The sequence below is a fragment of the Salvelinus fontinalis genome, chromosome 16, assembly GCF_029448725.1.
Source record: "Salvelinus fontinalis isolate EN_2023a chromosome 16, ASM2944872v1, whole genome shotgun sequence".
Classification (NCBI taxonomy): domain Eukaryota; kingdom Metazoa; phylum Chordata; class Actinopteri; order Salmoniformes; family Salmonidae; genus Salvelinus; species Salvelinus fontinalis.
Genome location: NC_074680.1, coordinates 2,113,622 through 2,138,239, shown reverse-complemented (window position 1 = coordinate 2,138,239; position 24,618 = coordinate 2,113,622). Strand labels below are relative to the sequence as shown.

At 43.2% G+C, this 24,618-nt stretch overlaps 1 protein-coding gene across 2 annotated transcripts in view; it reads left to right on the top strand.

The window, feature by feature from the left end:
• rbks (ribokinase) overlaps nt 1-24,618 on the top strand; it is an 81,632-nt gene that overhangs the window by 20,678 nt on the left and 36,336 nt on the right. For both annotated transcript variants that reach the window (XM_055864138.1, XM_055864139.1), the window contains exons 3-5: nt 21,529-21,661; nt 22,558-22,621; nt 22,929-22,991. In XM_055864138.1, the coding sequence (XP_055720113.1) occupies nt 21,529-21,661; nt 22,558-22,621; nt 22,929-22,991 (260 nt within the window). The remainder of the gene's footprint in view (nt 1-21,528; nt 21,662-22,557; nt 22,622-22,928; nt 22,992-24,618) is intronic.

The window sequence follows — 24,618 nt, the reverse complement described above, 5'->3', positions numbered from 1 at the left end:
AGCTAAAGGTTAGCTGATGACCGCTAGCAATGGTTTGCTAACTGATAGCTGGTAGGCAGTTAGCTGGCTATCTTCAGTAGATGGATTCCAGATCAGAAGTAAATAGAAATACTTTAGAAAAAAGCAGATCCACGCCACATTGGGTGAGGCGGGTTGCAGGAGAGTATTTAGAAGTTGAGGTTTAAGAAAGTATTTTTAAAAGATATGCGAAGAAAAAGATGTAAAAAGATATATACAAGGGACACGGGACACGACAGGACAAAGACGTCTACACTGCTACGCCAGCTTGGATTTTTTGTGTTGCACTAATGTATTTTCTGTGAAGTAAAACTATAGTAAAACTATAGTTGTACCCCGCTGATCATTCTATTAAAGCAAAAAAAACTAGGTGGACTTTTTCTGAACTCTAACGCAACCCCTGGCCCCAACCAGAGGGCAATGCCGCCCCTATTTTGACTTGTTTTCTGTCCTAGAGCGTATTTTCTCATTTAGGTTCCACCACCGAAGAATTACGCAGTCTGCTAATACATATTCACGAATTGAGGGTGGGAACGTTGTGGTGATTACCATGTGGAGTGGAGAAATAAAAACAAGAAGTGCGCTGACAGCTGTCAGTGTAGCTAGCTAGCATGCTAACCTTATATAGCTATCTAATGTTATATGTTGTTGCTTCGCAATATTCAAAAGATTAGCCAGCTGGCTAGGTATGGCTGGTTCTGGAGCTGGATTTGTCATAAGCATTTATTGAAGACTTCATTACAGATGGATAGGGGAAACCAGTATCTTTGACTTTGCCATCTATTTTATGGAAGGCCCATTAAATTGTCAGAGACTCCAGTCACCCAAGTTATAGACTGTTTCCTCTGCTACCGCACGGCAAGCGGTCCCGGAGCGCGAAGTCTAGGACCAAAAGGCTCCTCAACAGCTTCTACCCCCAAGCCATTAGACTGCTGAACAATTCATAAAAATCTGTACATTTACACTTTACATTGACACCCCCCCTGTCCACTGCTGCTACTCGCTGTTTGTTTGTTACCTATGCATAGTCACATCGCCCCCACCTACATGTACAGATTACCTCAACTAGCCTGTGCCCCTGCACACTGACTCGGTACCGGTGCCCCCTGTATATAGCCTCGTTATTCTTATTGTGTTACTTTTTATTATTACTTTTTATTTTTTAGCCTACTTAGTAAATATACATTTTTTCTTGAACTGCACTGTTGGTTAAGGGCTTGTAAGTAAGCATTTCCCTGTAAAGTCTACACTTGTTGTATTCGGCGCATGTGGCAAATAAAGTTTGATTTGATATTTGTTATGTCCAAAGTTTTGGCATGTTCCATAAATTGCGGCCGTGAATCCGCCATAGAAACAGAAAGAAAGTGGATCGATGCTCCAGTAATATGAATAGCCTAACTATTGAACGGTTTGGACTAGATTTTACATTGTAATGGACATGATGCGACCGTTGGTAGGCTGCTGGCAGACTGTGCGCTACAGCAATGCCAAGTTAGCCCATGCTCATGCCATGGTTCTCAGCTATGGGAAGTGAAATGATAGGCTACAATGACTTTTGCTCATGATGCACGCCGCAAATGACATGTAACAACACCTTCAGCTCATCGGACACGAAACAAAACACCAATACAAATGTAACAACAGCACAAAATAGATAAACACGTTTTTGGAATTTTCTTTTGCAGGTGCCTTTTCATTATAGGATGGAGACTTGTGATTTCTAGCTGCACCAATTAAAGCAGTGGAGCGTGGTCAAAACTATTAATCTTGGAGCAACAGTGGGAACGGGATTCCAAAATGCAATCATATCACATGCAAATGTACCATTTATAAAATGTTCCTATACCGTTTATTAGGTATACCCATCAAGTACCGGATTGGACCGACTTTGCCTCCAGAACAGCCTGAATTATCTGGGGCGTGGAAACGTTGCTCAATTGGTATCAGGGGACCTAACTTGTGCCAGGAAAACATCCCCCACACCGTTACATTATCGCCACCAGCCTGTACCGTTGACACCATGCAGAATGGGGCCATGGACTCATGCTGCTTACACTCTGCCATCAGAATGACGCAAAAGGAATCGGGATTCGTCGGACCAGGCAATGTTTTTCCACTTCTCAATTGTCCAGTGTTGGTGATCGGGTGCCCACTGGAGCCGCTTCTTCTTGTTTTTAGCTGTTAGGAGTGGAACCCGGTGTGGTCATCTGCTGCAATAACCCATCCGTGACAAGGATTGATGAGTTGTGCGTTCCGAGATGCCGTTCTGCACACTACTGTTGTACTGCGCCGTTATTTGCCTGTTTGTGGCCCGCCTGGTAGCTTGCACGGATCTTGCCATTCTCATTCGACCTCTCATCAACGAGCTGTTTTCATGCACAGGACTGCTGCTTACTGGATGTTTTGTGTTTGTCGCACCCTTCTCAGTAAACCTGTTTCACGCACTGTGTGTGAAAGGCCCAGGAGGCCGGACGTTTCTGAGATATTGGAACCAGTGCGCCTGGCACCGACAATCATACCACGCTCAAAGTCGCTTAGGTCACTTGTTTTTCGCATTCTAACGTTCAATAGGTCCCAAATGGAAGGTAAACAGTTGGATGAAATCAGACAAAACAAGCTCAATAACTCAATGCATGTACACACTCCTATTGAATATGCATTCACCTGTATTTTAAATAGGCCTAGGATACATTTTGATTTACCCAGTTTGTCATTAGATTTACCATTCAAATAAATTATTTTCATGATGTTATGTATACTGAACAAAAATATAAACACAACATGCAACAATTTTACTGAGTTACAGTTCATATAAGGAAATCAGTCAATTGAAATAAATTCATTAGGGCCTAATCTATGGATTTCACATGACCTGGGAGGGCATAGGCTAACCCACTGGGGAGCCGGACACAGCCAATCAAAATGAGTTTTTCCACACAAAAGGGCTTTATTACAGACAGAAAAACTTCACAGTTCCATCAGCTGTCCGGGTGGCTGGTCTCAGACGATCCCGCAGGTGAAGAAGCCGGATGTGGAGGTTCTGGTCTGGCATGGTTACACGCTTTTTTACACGCTCACCGCATTTTCCTGCTTGCAAGAGTGCAAGGAAGAGAGGCCTGCTTGAGAATGACCAGAGGCAGGGCGAGTGGTGTCTAATGAAGAGGAAAGGGGCTCGTCTCATTCGCCACTTGAACTTGTCTGTTTCCAACAAGCTCTGTGATTTGTACTTCTGTTAAAGAATCCTCCTGAACGAATCCCCATAAAGTGAGATCTCACTTTTATACCATGGAATTGTTGAATATTCCTGATTGACTTTACGGGCATTCTAGAGCGTGTATTATTTCCATATAACGCATGGTATATTTGCACGGTAGAATTCAATGGTTATAGTTCATTAATACATGTTTTGTTTGACCTGCTTTTGAAAGCAAAAGTCGAATTGGAAGCAATATTGGTTTTGTTGAATTCGATTTCAAAATGGCAAACTAGGACTGATGGTTTGGTTAGCTAAACTACCAAGTCTGTTTGTTTGGTTACCACGGCAACTGCTGTAGCTAACGTTATCTAGTAAACTTGCTAGCTACTTCAGTGTATGTTGAACACATTTCTACTAGCAACTGAACACATTTCTAGCGGGAAATGTGTTACAATTTTAGTCATGGTATAAAAGGGATAATCAACTCGGGGCTGTAATGCAAAATAATGCAACTCCATGGAAGATCACTTACACTCAGCTAGCGCGTCTTGGAACACTTCAACTTCGTTCATTATTTTCAATAGAACGCATAGCCCCGAGTTGATTACCCCTTACATATTATCATAGAACAAGGGTTATACAAGTAACCCTAGATTTTAGACAAAGTCCCTCTTAAATGTGGGTCCTGGTTCTGAGCCATGGCATACATTATGGAACTGTCAATTCTGTTTTAGAGCTGTTCATCCTCATGTTATCTTCTGAAACTGACAGCCACACATCTTTGTTGTACTTGAAAAAGCTTTATTAGTCGTTCTGGCTCATACTCATCACATTGTGATGGAAACATGGAACGGCCTATTTTCTGGGCCGATGACAACCATGTGACTCTAAACCCTTTTAGGTATGGTCTAACACGCTATGTGCATCTTTTTAGCCTATATTTACCATCAGTTGTCATGGAAAGTTTTAACGCAAAAGCCAAGGGGTAATATTGGGAAGAGTGTTTCCAGCATGGCTCGAAATGGATGAAGCCCTATACAGACACATATAAGGGAACTGCCCTGTTCTTCCACCCCTGCCTGGGTTATTAATTCCATAGGAATCTAGTCATTCTATTTCTATGATTAATACCGCTGTCCCCAGACACAATCACCAGATTAGGCTAATGTCACGTAACGTAGGCATGAGGCAGATGGAGGCGTAACTTCATCCAGAGGTATAAAGACCCCGAAGGGCCACATCAGAAAGGCAAGGAGGACAAGGTATCAAATAACATTTTATTGGTCACATACACATGTTTAGCAGATGTTATTGCGGGTGTAGCAAAATGCTTGTGTTTCTACCTCCAACAGTGCAGTAATATTTAACAAGTAATATCTAACAATTTCACAACAGTACACACAAATCTAAGTAAAGGATTGGAATTAAAAATATATAAACATATGGATGAGCAATGTCAGAGCGGCATAGACTAAGATACAGTAGAATAGAATACAGTATATACAGTGGGGCAAAAAAGTATTTAGTCAGCCACCAATTGTGCAAGTTATCCCACTCAAAAGATGAGAGAGGCCTGTAATTTTCATCATAGGTACACTTCAACTATGACAGACAAAATTAGGGGGGGAAATCCAGAAAATCACATTGTAGGATTTTTAATGAATTTATTTGCAAATTATGGTGGAAAATAAGTATTTGGTCAATAACAAAAGTTTATCTCAATACTTTGTTATATACCCTTTGTTGGCAATGACGGAGGTCAAACGTTTTCTGTAAGTCTTCACAAGGTTTTCACACACTGCTGCTGGTATTTTAGCCCATTCCTCCATGCAGATCTCCTCTAGAGCAGTGATGTTTTGGGGCTGTTGCTGGGCAACACGGACTTTCAACTCCCTCCAAAGATTTTCTATGGGGTTGAGATCTGGAGACTGGCTAGGCCACTCCACAACCTTGAAATGCTTCTTACGACGCCACTCCTTCGTTGCCCGGGCGGTGTGTTTGGGATCATTGTCATGCTGAAAGACCCAGCCACGTTTCATCTTCAATGCCCTTGCTGATGGAAGGAGGTTTTCACTCAAAATCTCACGATACATGGCCACATTCATTCTGTCCTTTACATGGATCAGTCGTCCTGGTCCCTTTGCAGAAAAACAGCCCCAAAGCATGATGTTTCCACCCCTATGCTTCACAGTAGGTATGGTGTTCTTTGGATGCAACTCAGCATTCTTTGTCCTCCAAACATGACGAGTTGAGTTTTTACCAAAAAGTTCTATTTTGGTTTCATCTGACCATATGACATTCTCCCAATAGCAAACTTCAGACGGGCCTGGACATGTACTGGCTTAAGCAGGGGGACACGTCTGGCACTGCAGGATTTGAGTCCCTGGCGGCGTAGTGTGTTACTGATGGTAGGCTTTGTTACATTGGTCCCAGCTCTCTGCAGGTCATTCACTGGGTCCCCCCGTGTGGTTCTGGGATTTTTGCTCACCGTTCTTGTGATCATTTTGACCCCACGGGGTGAAATCTTGCGTGGAGCCCCAGATCGAGGGAGATTATCAGTGGTCTTGTATGTCTTCCATTTCCTAATAATTGCTCCCACAGTTGATTTCTTCAAACCAAGCTGCTTACCTATTGCAGATTCAGTCTTCCCAGCCTGGTGCAGGTCTACAATTTTGTTTCTGGTGTCCTTTGACAGCTCTTTGGTCTTGGCCATAGTGGAGTTTGGAGTGTGACTGTTTGAGGTTGTGGACAGGTGTCTTTTATACTGATAACAAGTTCAAACAGGTGCCATTAATACAGGTAACGAGTAAAGAATAAGTTACAGGTCTGTGAGAGCTAGAAATCTTGCTTGTTTGTAGGTGACCAAATACTTATTTTCCACCATAATTTGCAAATAAATTCATTAAAAATCCTACAATGTGATTTTCAGGATTTGTTTTCTCCTTTTGTCTGTCATAGTTGAAGTGTACCTATGATGAAAATTACAGGCCTCTCTCATCTTTTTAAGTGGGAGAACTTGCACAATTGGTGGCTGACTAAATACTTTTTTGCCCCACTGTACATATGAGATGAGTAATGCAAAATATGTAAACATTATTCAAGTGACTAGTGTTCCATTTATTAAAGTGGCCAGTGATTTCAAGTCTATGTATATAGGCAGCAGCCTCTAATGTGCTAGTGATGGCTATTTGACAGTCTGATGGCCTTGAGATAGTCTCTCAGTCCCAGCTATGATGCACCTGTACTGACCTCGCCTTCTGGATGATAATGAGGTGAACAGGCCGTGGCTCGGGTAGTTGTCCTTGATGATATTTTTGGCCTTCCTGTGACATCGGGTGCTTTAGGTGTCCTGGAGGGCAGGTAGTTTGCCCCCTGTGATGCATTGGGCAGACCGCACCACCCTCTGGAGAGCCCTGCGGTTGCAGGCGGTGCAGTTGCAGTACCAGGTGGTAATACAGCCCGATAAGATGCTCTTAATTGTGCATCTGTAAAAGTTTGTGGGGGTTTTAGGTAGTGATGCACCGATATGACATTTTTGGCCAATACCGATATCTGATATTTTCCTTGCCAAAAAAAAAACGATACTGATAACCGATGTTTAAAATTTCTGCGGCCTTTTAAGTATTCTAGTACAGTTAAATAGTTAACACACACACATGGACGCAGCGGTCTAAGGCGCTGCATCTCAGTGCAAGAGGCGTGACTACAGTCCTTGGTTCGAATCCAGGGTCTATCACATCCGGCCGTGATTGGGAGTCCCATAGGGCGGCGCACAATTGGCCCAGCGGTGTCCGGGTTTGGCTGGGGTAGGCCGTCATTGTAAATAAGAATTTTTTCTTAACTGACTTGCCTAGTTAAATAAAGGTTACACACACACCACACTGACCCCAAAATTATTTTGTTGACATTTACGTACGTCCCCATTACCAGTAAAACATAACCTATTTCTTTCACTTACTTGCTGTGCTGTTTCGTTGTTCATTTCTTCAGTTGTTTCAGTCTCAACCAGGATTTCTATGGAACGCCGTTTGGGTCTTTGCATGTCAAAAAAGATACACGTCAAATAACACTATTTCACATATCAAATAACACTATTTGACATGTCAAATAAGCTTGTTGACCAATCAGATCTGAATATGACTGCACGTCACATAATAATTTAACGTGCTCATACATTTTTTACGTAGTTATTACACAATCACTCGTATTTCATATGTCACAACGATTAATTGATACGTATGCTATGATGCTGGTAAAGTTGTCTCGCGCACCTACAGTGCTAGTCATTAAAAAAAAAAGCTAGTTAGCTCATGGATGCAAACAAAGTTCTTCCCCAAAACGACATAATCTGTTTCAGTATATAGCTAGGTGTCATCATCTAAAATAACCCTAATTTATAAGACAGTTCTTATTTGATGAATGGTGGTCAGACCCATATATGTGAAGCTAGCCACAATAAGGATTAGCCACAATAGTGGACTTTCTGGTTAGCCTTCAAAATAAAAGTATGATATAATTCTACTATTTGTATTCATTTTCAACACTGTCCATGACACAATTTTATTTTGAAGGCAAACCGCAAATTACACTATTGTGCCTAATCCGTATTGTGGCTAGCTTCACAACACATAACCTGGTCCGGTCGGGCATCACTAGCCAGATGAAGCTAGCTTGCTGCTTAGAACATTAGATTTGGGCAACAGCGTTAAGTAGCTGGCTAACTATTTATTTTCATTTTCATATTTATTTTCACTGAAGTTCAATTTCAATAGGCGAACAAGTGGCAACCTAGCTAATACTTACTCACAAGGATTCCTAAATCATTGCTAAGAATAATGAAAATGACTGCGGTTTCTACTGGTCATTGTTTTCAGGCTGGTTGTATTGGTGCTAGCTAGGTACCAAGCTAAAGCTAGCAACCCCAGAAGTTGAGGTCGAACAAATTATGCTTTATTACCAACGCGGTATTGTAAACACATAGTTCGTTGCTGGTGTTTACTTTTTTGCAGACATTTTTGTACAGCTTTGACGGTGCTACTGTATCTTTTTTGACACTCAAAGACCCAAACGGCGTTCCATAGTATGTATGTTGTGAAGCTAATAGCAGTGACGCTATTACTGTGTGACTCCGGTAGGGCATTATCCATTATTCCATTATCTTGGCTTTAATGGATTTCGCCTTTCTTACTCTTTCAAATGACTGCTCGACTTGTTGACTGCTCGATCCACACAGCAGATATTGTGGGCTAGGTTAGGGATGCTGTGTTGCACATGTAGTGCAAAATGTTATGTGACGTCATTACTTTGTGTACCTACGTTATATAGGTATGCACGTCAGCTTTGACATCGGTTTTTAACATCAGCGTTAAACTAGACATCGGGCCGATACCGATGTTGGCATTTTTGCTAATATTGTCCGATTCCGATATGTTCACCGATATATCGTACATCCCTGGTTTTAGGTGGATAGGGAGGTGCTCCCTCTGCTGTTTCCTGAAGTCCACAATCATCTCCTTTGTTTTGTTGACGTTGAGTGAGGGGTTATTTTCCTGGCACCACACTCCCAGAACCCTCACCTCCACCCTGTAGGCTGTCTCGTCATTGTTGGTAATCATGGCTACTAATGTTGTGTCGTCTGCAAACTTGATGATTGAGTTGGAGGTGGCGTGGCTATGCAGTCATGGGTGAACAGGGAGTACAGTAGGGGGCTGAGCATGCACCCTTGTGGGGCCCCAGTGTTGAGGATCAGCGAAGTGGAGGTGTTGTTTCCTACCTTCACCACCTGGGGGCGGCCCGTCAGCAAGTCCAGGACCCAGTTGCACAGGGCAGGGTTCAGAGCCAGGGCCTCGAGCTTAATGATGAGCTTGGAGGGTACTATGGTGTTGAAGGCTGAGCAATAGTCAATGAACAACATATGTATTCCTCTTGTCCAGATGAGATAGGGCAGTGTGCGGTGCGATGGCGATTACATCATCTGTGGATCTATTGGGGCGGTAAGCAAATTGAAGTGGGTCTAGGGTGTCAGGTAAGGTAAGGTAGAGGTGATATGATCCTTGACTAGTCTATCAAAGCACTTCATGGTGACAGAAGTGAGTGCTATAGGGCAACAGTCATTTAGTTCAGTTAACTTTGCTTTCTTTGGTACAGGAACAATGGTGGCCATCTTGAAGCATGAAGGGACAGTAGACTGGGGTAGGGAGAGATTGAATATGAAGCAAGATGTTGGTGTCCGCGACGTGGCTGGTTTTCCTTTTGTAGTCCAAGATTATCTGTAGACCCTGCCACATACAGTACGTCTCGTGTCTGAGCCGTTGAATTGTGACACCACTTTGTCGCTATACTGACGTTGTGTCTGTTTGATTGTCTTACGGAGGGAATAACTACACTGTTTGTATTCGGACATATTCGCGGTCACGTTGCCATAGTGGTGGTTCACGCTTTCAGTTTTGGGCGAATGCTGCCATCTATCCATGGTTTCTGGTTAGGGTAGGTTTTAATAGTCACAGTGGGTACAGCTTCTCCTATACGCTTCTGGATAACTCAGTCACCATATGAGTCACCATATCAGTATACCATATCAGTCACCATATCCCAGTCCGCATGATCAAAACAATCTTGAAGCGTGGATTCCGATTGGTCAGACCAGCGTTGAATAGTCCTTAGCACGGGTACTTCCTGTTTGAGTTTCGGCCTATAGGAAGGGAGGTGCAAAATGGAGTCGTGATCAGATTTGCCGAAGGGAGGGCGGGGGAGGGCCTTGTAGGCATCCCGGAAGTTGGAGTAGCAGTGGTCGAGTGTTTTAGCAGCGCGACTACAACAGTGAATGTGTTGATAGAACTTCGGTAGCCTTGTTCTCAAATTTGCTTTGTTAAAATCCCCAGCTACAATAAATGCGGCCTCATTATATGTGGTTTCCAGTTTGCATGAAGTTCTTTGAGGGCCGTCGTGGTATCGGCTTGAGGGGGAATATACACGGCTGTGACTATAATCGAAGAGAATTCTCGTGGGAGATAATATCTGTATAATGTCTGCATTTGATTGTGAGGTATTCTTGGTCGGGTGAACAAAAGGACTTGTGTGAACAAAAGGACTCCTGTATGTTATCACAATCACACCATGAGTAGTTAATCATGAAACATACACCCCCGCCCTTCTTCTTCCCGGTGAGATATTTATTCCTGTCTGCGAACTGAGAATCCAACTGGTTGTACGGACTCAGACAGTATATCCCGAGAGAGCCATGTTTCCGTGAAACATGGTGTGTTACAATCCCTGATGCCTCTCTGGAAGGGAATCCTCGCACTCAGCTCGTCAACTTTATTATCCAGAGACTGAACATTAGCAAGTAATATACTTGGAAGCGGTGGGTGGTGTCCACTCTGAGTACATCTTCTCCGCCAGCAATGTTTTGGGTCAGCCTCTAGAATCAGTTCAATTGCCCTGGTGGGAGTGAACAAGGATCCGATTTGTTGTTATAGATTGATTTCCGTCTATCGTAATAATCAAATCTAAATAAAGCATAAAGAAAACTTAGGTTGCTGTTTTTGATTGGGTTTCGTGTCTCAAAAATATTGTCTTGCATTTTAAAATGACAAGGGACCAAATATTGTAAAAATGTTCAATGCGACATCTTAGCATCACTACTTTGAGAAGGAAGTGAATATATTGGCTTTTTCTCCACAGTTGGCAACACTGTATCACTCATACCACAAATATGCTGAAAAAAATATATAAACGCAACATGTAAAGTGGTGGTCCAATGTTTCATGAGCTGAAATAAAATATCCCAGAAATGTTCCATACGCACAAGAAGCTTATTTCTCTCAAATTTTGAGCACAAATGTATTTACATTCCTGTTTGTGAACATTTCTCCTTTGCCAAGATAATCCATCCACCTGACAGGTGTGGCTTATCAAGAAGCTGATTAAACAACATGATCATTACATGTTTGGGACAATAATGTTGGGGACAATAAAAGGTCACTCTAAAATTTGCAGTTTTGTCACAACACAATGCCACAGATGTCTCAAGTTTAGAGGGAGCGTGCAATCGAAATGCTGACTGCAGAAATGTCCACCAGAGCTGTTGCCAGAGAATTGAATGTTCGTTTCTCTACCATAAGCCGCCACCAAAATCTTTTTAGAGAATTTGGCACTGCGTCCAACCGGCCTCACAACTGCAGACCACGTGTAACCAAGCCAGCCCAGGACCTCCACATTCGGCTTCTTCACCTGCGGGATCGTCTGAGGGGGTGCTGAGGCGTATTTCTGTCTTTAATAAAGCTCTTTGTGGGGAAAAACTCATTCTGATTGGCTGGGCCTGGCTCCCCAGTGGGTGGGCATGGCTCCCCATTGGGTGGGCCTATGGCTCCCCAGTGGGTGGGCCTATGCCCTCCTAGGCCCACCCATGGTTGCGCCCTTGTCCAGTCATGTGAAATCCCTAGATTAGGGCCTAATGCATTTATTTAAGTTGACTGATTTCCTTATATGAACTGTAACTCAGTAAAATCTTTGAAATTATTGCATGTTGCATTTTATATTTTTGTTTCGTATACTTGGCTTCCAATGTCACCCCGTACCACAAATCCTGTTTGGCTTTCATAGGCTAGGTTAGAAGACAGACACTGATCCATTGATCTGCCTGTTGTCTGGTGATGTGGATATGACCTCATCAGTAGAACCTAATAAACTCCATTGAGACAAAGGATTCAACTTGGTCACCATAACACCATGATCCCATTTAATTGATACCCAACTGTTGCTGTTATATCATCCTCAGTAGATGTGGTGTGAAGAGTGTAGCGAAAATGTCCTTCCCACACATGTTGTATCATTACTCATCATCTCAAGTACAATTGAGTAGTGTATGAGCACACATAAGTGAGACAACATTTGTCGCCCTGAGGTAGGCTTAGGCTACCTTTGCAAAGTGTTGTGCAACACAACAGGTGTTAAACAGAACAATAGATGATTTACAGTCTTTCGCTTACATAAAATATGTCCATGTGGATGTCCATGCAAATGTACTGTTCCGTTATAGGTCACCGTTCAAGTCACATTTGCCCTTTCCGTGTTTCGGTTGAGTAACTACACAACCTTAGAATTTTCGTCTCACCCCCCCCCCCCCCCCCCCCCCCCCCCAACCTTTATCTGTAACTGTGGCGAAAGTCATCCCACCCCCAGTTATCAAAAACACACGGACACGCTCACTGACAGTTTTGATCATTTTAGGCAACCTCTTTCCTTCGCTCGTTAAAAAATGCAGTCGTCAACTTTACACTTTAAAGGGCAGGAGGAGCTGCATCAATTAGGCCCCGCAGTACTACTGACGGGAAGAGACTGTGTTTTGGGTCTTTTTCAGGAGGGGGAGTGTGGGAGGGAGTTAGGGGGATGGGGATGTGGAGGGGGACTTGAAAACTAGAAATACATTTTCCACCCCATCAAAGTGATATGCATGGCTTTGAAGTTGGAAATCCAGTTGCCTGAAAGTGCCAATGTTTGGGTGGTTGTGACACAGTCCCCCTCTCCCCACCTCCACTTGTCTTTTTCCCCTGACTTTGTCTCCTCTCTCTCTTTCCTCTCTGATGTGGCCTCTCACACTAGTAGCCCCATGCTGTCAAAGCCAGACAGCGCCCCCTGCTGCCAGCCTCATCCACAGCTCCCTGATGTGAGATATGGAGCCGGTGTGATGTGATATGGATGTGGAGCAGTGTGATGGGATTGTGTTTATATAGGCTAGCCTAGATGGGCTAGATGGTGCATTTCACAAGTTCTAAGGGAACTCATTCACCTCCAATGTATAGCAGCCACGCCTAGTGGTTAGAGTGTTGGACTAGTAACCGAAAAGGTTGCAAGTTCGAATCCCCGAGCTGACAAGGTACAAATCTGTCGTTCTGCCCCTGAACAAGGCATTTAACCCACTGTTCCTAGGTCGTCATTGACAATAAGAATTTGTTCTTAACTGAGTTAAATAAAGGTAAAATAAAAAAATAAAAAAAACATTGCCCCCAAAGGACAGCGGATCAGCTTACCGTCTTAACAAACCTTATAGTGTTTTCAGTTTGTGGTATAGACATTTTTACACCTGCTACAACCTATGAGGGCTGTTGACATTGGCCAATATGAGCCATTTCTGTAGGTGAGGGGAAATTACCTCAGTGGTTAAGAAGGAAACTTTCTTTTCAGTATTTCACACCTCTCTCCTCACACCTCTCCTCGACCTTCCCCTCACCTCTTCCTTCTCTCACTCTACCTCTCTCTGAAAAGAGCTCTTATTTTTTTTTTTTCATACACCGAACAGGTGCAGTGAAATGTGTTGTTTTACAGGGTCAGCCTAGTAGTACGGTGCCCCTGGAGATAAATTAGGGTTTAGTGTCTTACTCAAGGGCACATTGGCTTTTTTGGATTTTTCATCTTGTCAGCTCAGGTATTCGAACCAGCGACCTTTAGGTTACTGGCCAAATGCTTTAACCGCTAGGCTACCTTGCGCCCTATATATCCTGTCCTATCTTATCCTACACAGCATGGCCATATAAGGGCTTCCTGTTTTTAAATAACTTTTCTTTGTACAGTCATTATACCTTTTTGATAATCTATTCTGTATTGAAGCACTACTAGGTTACGTGAACCTATGTGTCTGCTGCAACGGAATTAAGTAAATGGTCCAAAGTTAGCAATGTTTGCACAATCCTCAGTCCCTCTTAGACCTACTTCTAAAAGTCATAAACGCTACTGATCCGATGCGGTAGTAGTTCTCATGCTACTTCTGCGTCAGAATGATCTGCGCGTTCCAAAGGTTAGCCGCCATTCGGAGGTTTAAATGTAAAGCAAATGGGTTTTTTTCCGGTGCTGCACAAAAAATAACAAGCTTCACCGAACACTTGTGATGGCCTTTTGGTGGCGTGGGAGAAAACAGACTGGGGTTGGAGTTGAGCTTTAGCACGTAGCCGACCGTTTGGTTGGCGTGCTCTCAAACACACAGACAATGGACGAGTGTCTGGTGATGGAGGGGCAGTGGTTTACCCAACCTGGCAATCACCTGTTGAAAGCCAACCAGCCAAGCCAACCAATAGTCGTGGTCAGATGCCGATAAAGGCGGAACTGGAATCTGTGTGTGTGTACCTGCGTATATGTGGAATCTGGGAATATACAATTCTCATGATTTTGTTTCCTTCATCAGGAGCAACTGTAGATGCATGATGTAAACAAACTGTAATAACAAAAGTGTGAGACTATATGGTTTCTTCTACATAGTTGATTTTAATGTGTGGCTGATGACACATATAGGAGAGCAATCATAGGCATGGTACACATGGATAAGTTATATAGGCTAACATTGATTTGTACATACACATGTTCTAACAAATCATGATTCACATGTTGTCTCAGAGTACTTTTTGCTGAAAGGCATTGTCCTAACAAGGAAAAGACATAGGACATGATTCATCAAAACCACTTAACAGATGGACTCCCATATGTTCGCCCCTATTTTGGTATCGACCAAAACAACCTCAAATCTCATGCATCAACGCTGAGGTTACCGGAACTCCTGAGGTTGTGAAAAACAACAAAGAGCTATTTTTATGTGGATTTACTGTAACTCCCTAGTTTTTCAATCCACCACACCTGCTAATTAACACACACACACACAAATCCATACTGTACACACACACTTCACACACCCAAATCTCAATAATGGCTATGTTTATCATCCTAGTCTTGCCACTCTGACCCTGGAGAAGGAAGAGCCTTGTAACTCTCTGTGATTGGAGGAGAGGGCAGACAGACAGCTCTCTAGCCTGGGGGAGAGAGGGCGGGGTAAGCATGACCCAACCTGTAGTGTCAGGCATTAGTGACATTAGCCCTAACAGGGCTCACTTCAACACCATCACCCTGGAAACCTTAGACCCACTCCAATTCGCACACCGCCCCAACAGATCCACAGATGACACAATCTCAATTGCACTCCACACTGCCCTTTACCACCTGGACAAAAGGAACACCAATGTGAGAATGCTATTCATTGACTACAGCTCAGCGTTCATCACCATAGCGCCCACAAAGTTCATCACTAAGGACCCTGGGACTAAACACGTTCCTCTGCAACTGGATCCTGGACTTCCTGACGGGCCGCCCCCAGGTAGTAAGGGTAAGCAAACAACACATCTGCCACGCTGATCCTCAACACGGGGGCCCCTCAGGGGTGCATGCTTAGTCCCCTCCTGTACTCCCTGTTCACCCACAACTGTGTGGCAAAGCACGACTCCAACATCACCATTAAGTTTGCTGACGACACAACGGTGGTAGGCCTGATCACCGACAAAGGAGGTCAGAGACCTGGCAGTGTGGTGCCAGGACAACAATATTTCAACATTAGTTGTGAAGAGGGCATGACCATGCCTTTCCCCCTCAGGAGACTGAGATGGGCATGGGTCCCCAGATCCTCAAAAGGTTATATTTCTACACCTTTGAGAGCATCCTGACCAGTTGCATCGCCGCCTGGTATGGCAAATGCTCGGCATCCGACCGTAAAGTGCGTACAGCCCAGTACATCACTAGGGCCAAGCTTCTTGCCATCCAGGGCGTATATACTAGGCGGTGTCAGAGGAAGGCCCAAAACATTGTCAAAGACTCCAGTTACCCAGTCATAGACTGTTCCAGTACCGGAGCACCAAGTCTAGGTCCAAAAGGCTCCTTAACAGCTTCTACCCCCAAGCCATAAGACTGCTGAACAATTAATCAAATGGCCACCCAGGCTATTTGCATTGACCCCCCCCCCCCCCCTCCCCTTTTTGTTTTTACACTGCTGCTACTCGCTGTTTATTATCTCGACTAACCTGTACCCACGCACATTGACTCAGTACCGGTACCCCCTGTATATAGCCTCATTAATGTTATTTTATTGTGTTACTTTTTATTTGATATTTTTTGCATTCGGCGCATGTGACATACATTTAGAATATATTTGATTTGACATGGTCATGTCAAAGCAGCTGTAGTTTGCGTCTATGACCAGCACTGACCTGACTGAGCAACTTGCGTTCAACTGCACCTTAGTCCAGGGCTAAGCGAGTGTTCACACTTGCACATTCTGAAGTGGGCTAGCACCAACCTTAGCCCATGGCTAGCTGGCCCTGCTCCAGAGCAGACTTTGAGGAGCCCCATAAACACGATGCCAAAATAACCCATATAAAACATGGTGAACAACGTCTAGAATGCTCATTGTCCAATCACAAAAGCTGCACATTCACTTAATTGACATACAGTGCATTCGGAAAGTATTCAGAGCCTTTGACTTTTGCCACATTTAGTTAATTACAGCTTTATTCTAAAATTGATTAAACTCGCTGGACTCTAACCACACACTCACACATACTACACTGACACTCCAATACGCACAAAAAATCAGAGCTGGCCGCCAGGCCAAACTGAGCAGTCGGGGGAGAAGGGCCTTGGTCAGGGAGGTGACCAAGCTCCGAGACAGGAATGTGTCGAGGCACCACCAAGTCACTCTGACAGAGTTCTAGAGCTCCTCTGTGAAGATGAGAGAACCTTCCAGAAGAACAACCATCTCTGCAGCACTCAACCAATCAGGCCTTTATGGTAGATTGGCCAGACGGAAGCAATACCTCAGTAAAAGGCACATGACAGCCCGGTTGGAGTTTGTCAAAAGCACCGAAAGACTCTCAGACCATGAGATACAAGGTTCTCTGGTCTGATGAAACCAAGATTGAACTATTTTGCCTGAATACCAAGTGTCACTTCTGGAGGAAAACTGGCACCATCCCTACAGGGAAGCATGGTGGTGGCAGCACCATGCTGTGGGGATGTTTTTCAGCGGCAGGGACTGGGAGACTAGTCAGGATCGAGGCAAAAATGAACGGAGCAAAGTACAGAGAGATCTTTGATGAAAACCTGCTCCAGGAACTCAGACGGGGCGAAGGTTGCTCAGGAACTCAGATGGGGCGAAGGTTCACCTTCCAACAGGACAATGACCATAAGCACACAACCAAGACAAGGCATGAATGGCTTTGGGACAGGTCTCTGAATGTCCTTGAGTGGCCCAGGCAGAGCCCGGACTTGAACCCGATCTAACATCTTTGGAGAGACTTGAAAATAGCTGTGCAGCAACGCTCCCCATCGAACCTGACAGAGCTTGAGAGGATCTGGGAGAAACTCCCCAAATACAGGTGTGCCACCCTTATAGAGTCATTCCCAAGAAGACTCGATGCTGTAATCGCTGCCAAAGGTGCTTCAACAAAGTACTGAGTAAAGGGTCTGAATACTTATGTAAACGTGATCTTTTTTACTTTTAATAAATAAAAGTATGGGGTATTGTGTGTAGATTTATGAGGAGAAAAAGAATAAGACTGTAAAGTAACAAAATGTGGAAGAAGTCAAGGGGTCTGAATACTTTCCGAAGGCACTGTAGATAAACTCTCTTGGTAAATAGTGTGGTCTACAGCTTATCATGAGTTACTCTAACTCAGGCAAGGAAAACATTGAGACTTTCTTAATATTAGGGATCGCGCACTAGCTGTTGTTGACAAAAGGCTATAGGATAGCCTCAAACAGAGCTCATCCAGTTTTTTCTCCAGTGATTCCACATTCGCCAGTTGAACAGAGGGCAAATGTGGATTATCCACTCGCCGACGCATACTCGCCAGGCATCCGGCTCTTCGACATCTGTAACTGCGTCTCTTCATACTAATGATGTGGGTTTGGGCCTGGTCCGGGAGGAGCAGTAAATCTTTCGCTTCCGACTCATTAAAGAAAAAATCCTCATCCAGTTCGAGGTGAACAATTGCTGTTCTGATGTCCAGAAGCTCTTTTCAGTCATAAGAAACGGTGGCGGAAACATTATGTAGAAAAAAAAGTTTAAATCAGCACAGAAAAAGACTAACTAGCACAATTGGTCAGGAGCCCGTAAAACGGCGGCTGTCCCCTCCGGCGCCATCCAGATGCAGCACTTAGAATATTTGAAAATGTATTTTTGCCAATAATTGACAAACATATACAGTGGGGAGAACAAGTATTTGATACACTGCCGATTTTGTAGGTTTCCCTACTTACAAAGCATGTAGAGGTCTGTCATTTTTATCATAGGTACACTTCAACTGTGAGAGACGGAATCTAAAACAAAAATCCAGAAAATCACATTGTATGATTTAATGCCGGCCCTCGACTTGGTCTCCGGCCTAACAACACCTGTGCCAATATATCCTTCAAACACCAGCTTCTCGGGCATTATCACTTAAATAATGATAAGCCACCAGGTATAGACAACCTTGATGGGAAACTATTGAGAATACTAGCAGACTGTATTGCCACCCCTATTTGCCATCTTTAACCAAAGCCTAAAGGAGTGTGTGTGTCCACAGGCGAGGAAGGAAGCTTAAGTAATTCCACAACCTACAAATAGTAAAAATCCCTTTGCTGGCTCTAACAGCTGCCCAATCAGTTTGCTGCCTGTTCTTAGTAAACTGATGGAGAGAATTGTGTTTGAACAAATCCAATGCTATTTTCTTAGAGAACAAGTTAACTACTGATTTTCAACATGCATATAAGGCAGGGCACTCAACTTGTACTGCACAGACTCAGATGACTGATGATTGGCTAAAAGATGACTGATGATTGGCTAAAAGATGACTGATGATTGGCTTAAAGATGACTGATGATTGGCTAAAAGAAATGGATAAGATGATAGTTGAAGCTGTATTGTTAGATTTCAGTGCAGAATTAGATGTTATTGATCATTATTTGTTTTTGGAGGGAGAAAAAACGAACTTGTTAAGGCTTTATATCACCTGCCATCACATGGTTGGAGAGTTATTTATCCAATAGAACTCTGAGATTATTCTTCAATGGAAGCTTCTCTAACATCAGATATGTATAGTATGGAATCCCTCAGGGTAGTTGCATTTTCACAAATCATTTGTCACTTGTCTTACAAGAAGCTAAAATGACTATGTATGCTGATGATTGGACACTCTACACATCGGCAACTACAGCCAGTGAGCTCACTGAGACTCTTAGCATGGAGTTACAGTCATTGTCAAAATAGGTAATTAACAATAAACCGGTCATAAAAAAACACTGAGGGTGGGTTGCACCAACATGGTTTAAATTCATCTAGGATTAGAGCTAATCTAGGTGAATCTATAATTCATCAGAGATGTGTTGCACCACTTCATTTTAAGTCTGGATCAGTAAATCTATGATTAACGGTTTTAAACTATGATTAGTGTGTAAATAGTATTTTTGTTGTCTCTTGGTGTCTTTCCTATATATAACTTTTTTTTTTTTTTCATTTTAATATAATATCTTATGTTGTTCTTGTATATTACTGTTTTGTACTTCGTCACGCATTTGTACATTTTATGTGGACCCTAGGAAGAGTAGCTGCTGCATGTGCAGTAGCTAATGAGGATACTAATAAACTAACTTAAATTATTGCTCGCTTATAATATTGGTCATGTGTCAGAGGTAGAATGTTGATCGCATGTTGTGTTTGTCCGCTAGCCCAGTGCTTTGTTATACAATTGTGAATCCTTAGCCCAGGGCTAAAGCTTAGCCCAGGGTTAACAAATGCTTGTGTGAACAAAGGGCAAAGTTAACCTAGGGCCAGCAGTCTAGCCTGGGGCTAAGAACAATGCAGGGTGAAAAGGCCTTTGCTTTGGATGGTTATTTTTCCCATATGCAGGGGAACAGGATTCCAGTTGAAAGTTTTAATTGTCACATGCACAAGTACAGTGAAATACTTAACTTGCAAGCCCTTCCGAACAGTGCAGTAATCAATATCAAAATAGTTTACCTAAAAAAGCAAGAAATAAGAGAGAAAGAAAACAGGACAATGTAACCTATATACAGGGTCAGTACCAAATGTCCATTGTGCATGGATACTGGAGTAGTTTAGGTAGATACAGTGCGTTCTGAAAGTATTCAGATCTTTTTCCACGTTTTGTTACGTTACAGCCTTATTCAAAAAAATATTTACTTTGCTCCGTTCATTTTTTGCCTCGATCCTGACTAATCTCCCAGTCCCTGCCGCTGAAAAACATCCCCACCACCATGCTTCACCGTAGGGATGGTGCCAGGTTTCCTCCAGAAGTGACGCTTGGCATTTAGGCCAAAGAGTTCAATCTTGGTGTCATCAGACCAGAGAATTGATTGAGCCCTGATTGGTTGAGTGCTGCAGAAATGGTTGTCCTTCTGGAAGGTTCTCCCATCTCCACATAAGCACTCTGGAGCTCTGGCAGAGTGTACATCGGGTTCTTGGTCACTTCCCTGACCAAGGACTTCTCCCTCGATTTCTCAGTTTGGCCAGACGGCTAGCTCTAGGAAGAGTCTTGGTGGTTTCAAACTTCTTCCATTTAAGAAGGATGCTGCAGATATTTTTTGGTGCCCTTCCCCAGATCTGTGCCTCGACACAGTCCTGTATCGGAGCTCTACGGACAATTCCTTCTACCTCATGGCTTTGATTTTGCTCTGACATGCACTGTAAACGGTGGGACCTTATATAGACAGGTGTGTGCCTTTCCAAGTCATGTCCAATCAATTTAATTTACCACAGGTGGACTCCAATCAAGTTGTAGCAACATCTCAAGGATGATCAATGGAAACAGGATGCACCTGAGCTCAATTTCTAGTCTCATAGCAAAGGGTCTGAATACTGATGTAAATAAGGTATTTTATTTGCAAAAATTTCAAAAAACCTGTTTTCGCTTTGTCATTGATGATACATTTAAAAGAAATCAATTTTAGAATAAGGATGTAACGTAACAAAATGTGGAAAAAGTTAAGGGAATGTATGTACGTGTGGAAAAGTGACTGGTAGCAGAATAAATAATAATAATAATAAGCAGCATTATAAGTGGTGTGTTGTGTGTGTGCAAGAGTGTCAGTGTAGGCGGATATACATGTATACAAGAGTAATAGTGACCAGTAGCAGGATAAATGGATAGATACTATGTTAATGGCCATCAATAATCAATGAACACTGCTTAATTGTAGTAATACATCTAATCAATAATCATTTTAGCAGCAGCACAGGTGTGAGGGGGGTGTGTCTGCATGTGGGTGTAAACGTGTGGCGTCAGTAATGAGGGTGAGTGAGTGTGAGTAAGCGATTCCTCGATGTTGCAATCCCCATAGTCTGTTATTAGCAGAGATCATATCACCAGAGTACACTTGTTGCTGTCTCAAAACTGGACATATCATTGCACCTTTGTCGTAGTTGTTAGTGACTTTAGAGTTTTATTACAGGGTTTTATGAGTCTGTGAGGGATATTTCACCTGTGCGATTTCTCCCTCAGCCAGGCACCAAGGCTACCCAAGGCGGGAGAGACCATCCACGGTCACAAGTTCTTCATTGGTTTCGGAGGCAAAGGGGCAAACCAGTGTATTCAGGCCGCTAGAATGGGAGCCAAGACTGCCATGGTCTGCAAGGTATGACACAGTGGCAGTAAATGGCCAGCAAGCCCTCTCTCTCTCTCTCACTGTCCCTCTACTGTACTCTACTCTTTTTCTCCAGAACACACTCTTTCACACTGAACTCCTCTAACCACCCCTGTCAACGCTCCGGCCCTCATGCCCCCTTGATCCGTACCATTACACATGCATAACACACACCACACTCCTTCAAACGCCAATTATTCCCATACATCCAACCCCGGGTCTCCAATCAGCTAGGCACAGCATAGAAAAAAGGTCAGCAAAGTAGCTGAAGCCCCACCTCTGTCAAGAACAAAGGGTCCAGTCGATAAGCTGTACAACGCGGGAGCGCCCAAAAATAGATGCCCAGGCTTTTGAGAAACATCCAAGGAGGAAGGCCGCACTTCAAAGACAAAGGGGGCCTAGGCTCCCACTATAGTGCTACTACCACTGCATACTACACTTCATAGGCAGTTAGGGCACAGATGCCTCTTTGACTTCTTCCTTGAAAGCGTGGGATAAAAGTGGGGAGCCTGAAGGCGAGGTGGGGACCCCTTCAACGCCCCCCCCCCAAACGATTTTACGATGTGGACATCCCAGAGCAGATCGAGGGATCGAGGGGAGGATGAGGGAGGAGAGGTGGACATGAGGAGGCGTCGGACGGGTGGGGTCGTCGTATCTTGAAGGCTTGGCGCGATGGCCTTGTGTGTGTTCGCACCAGTGTCTATGTGTGTGCATATGTGTGTGTGCATGTGTTTGTGTGATGTGACGGCACTTTGCCAGTATGCCAGCGGGGTACGAGAAAATACAACCCGATTCTGGTTGGAGTTCACTGATCTTCAAAAAGTATCTATCTCATGTATTGCTTAGATCCGTGTTTTCGAAGTTTCATCATAGCATTTGTATTTCAGGTTGGCAAAGACTTCTTTGGAGAAAACTACATCCAGAATTTCAAGGACAATGGTGTATCCACAGGTAAGAATACCAAAAATTACAACTTTCAAAACAGCAGGCCATTCTTAAAGTACAAAAAAGTTGCTGTGCTTATTTCAAAACTAGCTTGAAATGCAACAGATATGCTATTTCATGGCATGCATCCACCCAGACCTTGATCGTAATAATATTTGTTTTTCTTTTAGATGTGCTTCGTTTAAAATCGAGTTTGCTCAGCGTAATTGGACCAATGGAATAGTCCCAAAAGTGCCAAACTATTAGAAATGAAGGAATACATCATATGTGTTGGAAATGCTTCCTCTTTATTCCTCTTTTTCTCCCTCTCTAGAGTTTGTGGGGCAGACGGTTGACTCGGCCACTGGTGCTGCCTCCATCATTGTCAACGATGCAGGTAAACGAGGGCCGTAGACTGCCCTGTTAAAATGTAAAAATCCCCCCAACAAATTACCAACACATACAATCACTCACTTGCTCAATGTGCACTTACTTGGTTACTCACTCACACACAGACACATACATATGCTTTACTGAGGAGCAGGATTCGCCAGATGTGCACCTACACACTAAGTGCATCTGAATGGGATGAGGATCAGTACGCACCACTCTACTACTTCCCTCTAAACCCTCCTCTGCACAGAGTGTAAAATTAGCCTGGGCTTTATCTGCATCTGTGTCTGCAAATAGAATCAGGTGATATAATGCATCGCTGATATGTGGGCGGGCGAAGCGCTTGAGTGCGAGTGTGTGTGTGAATAGTACAAATCTTGCGAATCCTGCTGAGGTACACAGGAAGTTAGTGTTTTAGGAAGAAGGGGTTTGCGTGAGGGAGGACTATTACCGTATAACCGACGGTAATGGATGAAGACCGTCATGAAAATAAAGTAACCGTCATAATTGTAAGATAAATAAATAAACATTGTGTGGCAAAACCATGTCTGAGACACAGAGCACACAAAATAACTTGACAATTACATCTAAACTGTTTTCAAATGTAATTTGATACATATCAGGGTTCATTTGCTCATCTATGGCCATAATGACATTCATTAAACCTATGATTGATTATAGCTAAATCATTTAATGTATTAAAATAATAGTTTAGTTCCAAAACGACATAAAAAAAACACTTTGAAGCTAATTTCTGAAGTTTCTATATTGCAATAGTCTAACACCCCATAGAAGTACAATGGAGTACAATCGCATACTACGATTCTCAGAGTGCATTTCAACTCCCAGGGTGCAATGCTCTATCTAGGGCTGCAGGCTGACTGCTGCCAGCAAGCCTAGACAAACGCGAAGCAGTCTAAATATATTGCTGGCATAACTACGTTATTTCACATGACTTTTCGGTTGTAGTCATATTATAATGCTCACATGAATGGCATGCTAAATATATCTTCATGTCATTCAAAAATAATTGGAATTGAGTTGCTAGTAATCTCTCGTGGACAGATGAAACAGTGAGAATCTGTCAAGGCTCACGTAGAATTAAGTGATTACGAGTAGCAGTAGTTCCTGGTTTGGGGTTTTCGTCATTGATTATTTGGATGAATCAGGATTGGGCGAAGGTAGTGCTTAAATTGGTGCAATGATTTTCAAGCCTGGGTGCGGATGATAAACGGTTTCCACTACATTCCACAAACTCAAAATTGGCTATATTGTAAAAGTGTATCAAAACAAAAATTACATTTTTGGCCATTATAAACACGTGTGAAATTGCGGAAGAGAGAAGGAGGAGACTTCGCTTCCTTCGCACAAAGGTAATCCCAATCGTTAACAACATCCCCCCCAGAAGTAAAACAGGCAATTACAATTTTTTTGCAACATAATTTTACTTCTGGGTAACCAAGATTAAGTTGCTAGAAGAATGTTACAATGCAAATGTCATGTGTAAAATAGTTTGTAGTTTTGGAGCTAAACCTCCCTTGCACTGCTTTGTAAAACCTTTTGCTTAGTTGTTCCTGTTGACTGGCCCTCGTCATCTGCTTTGTAATCAAAGTATTCCCAATGTTTGCTTC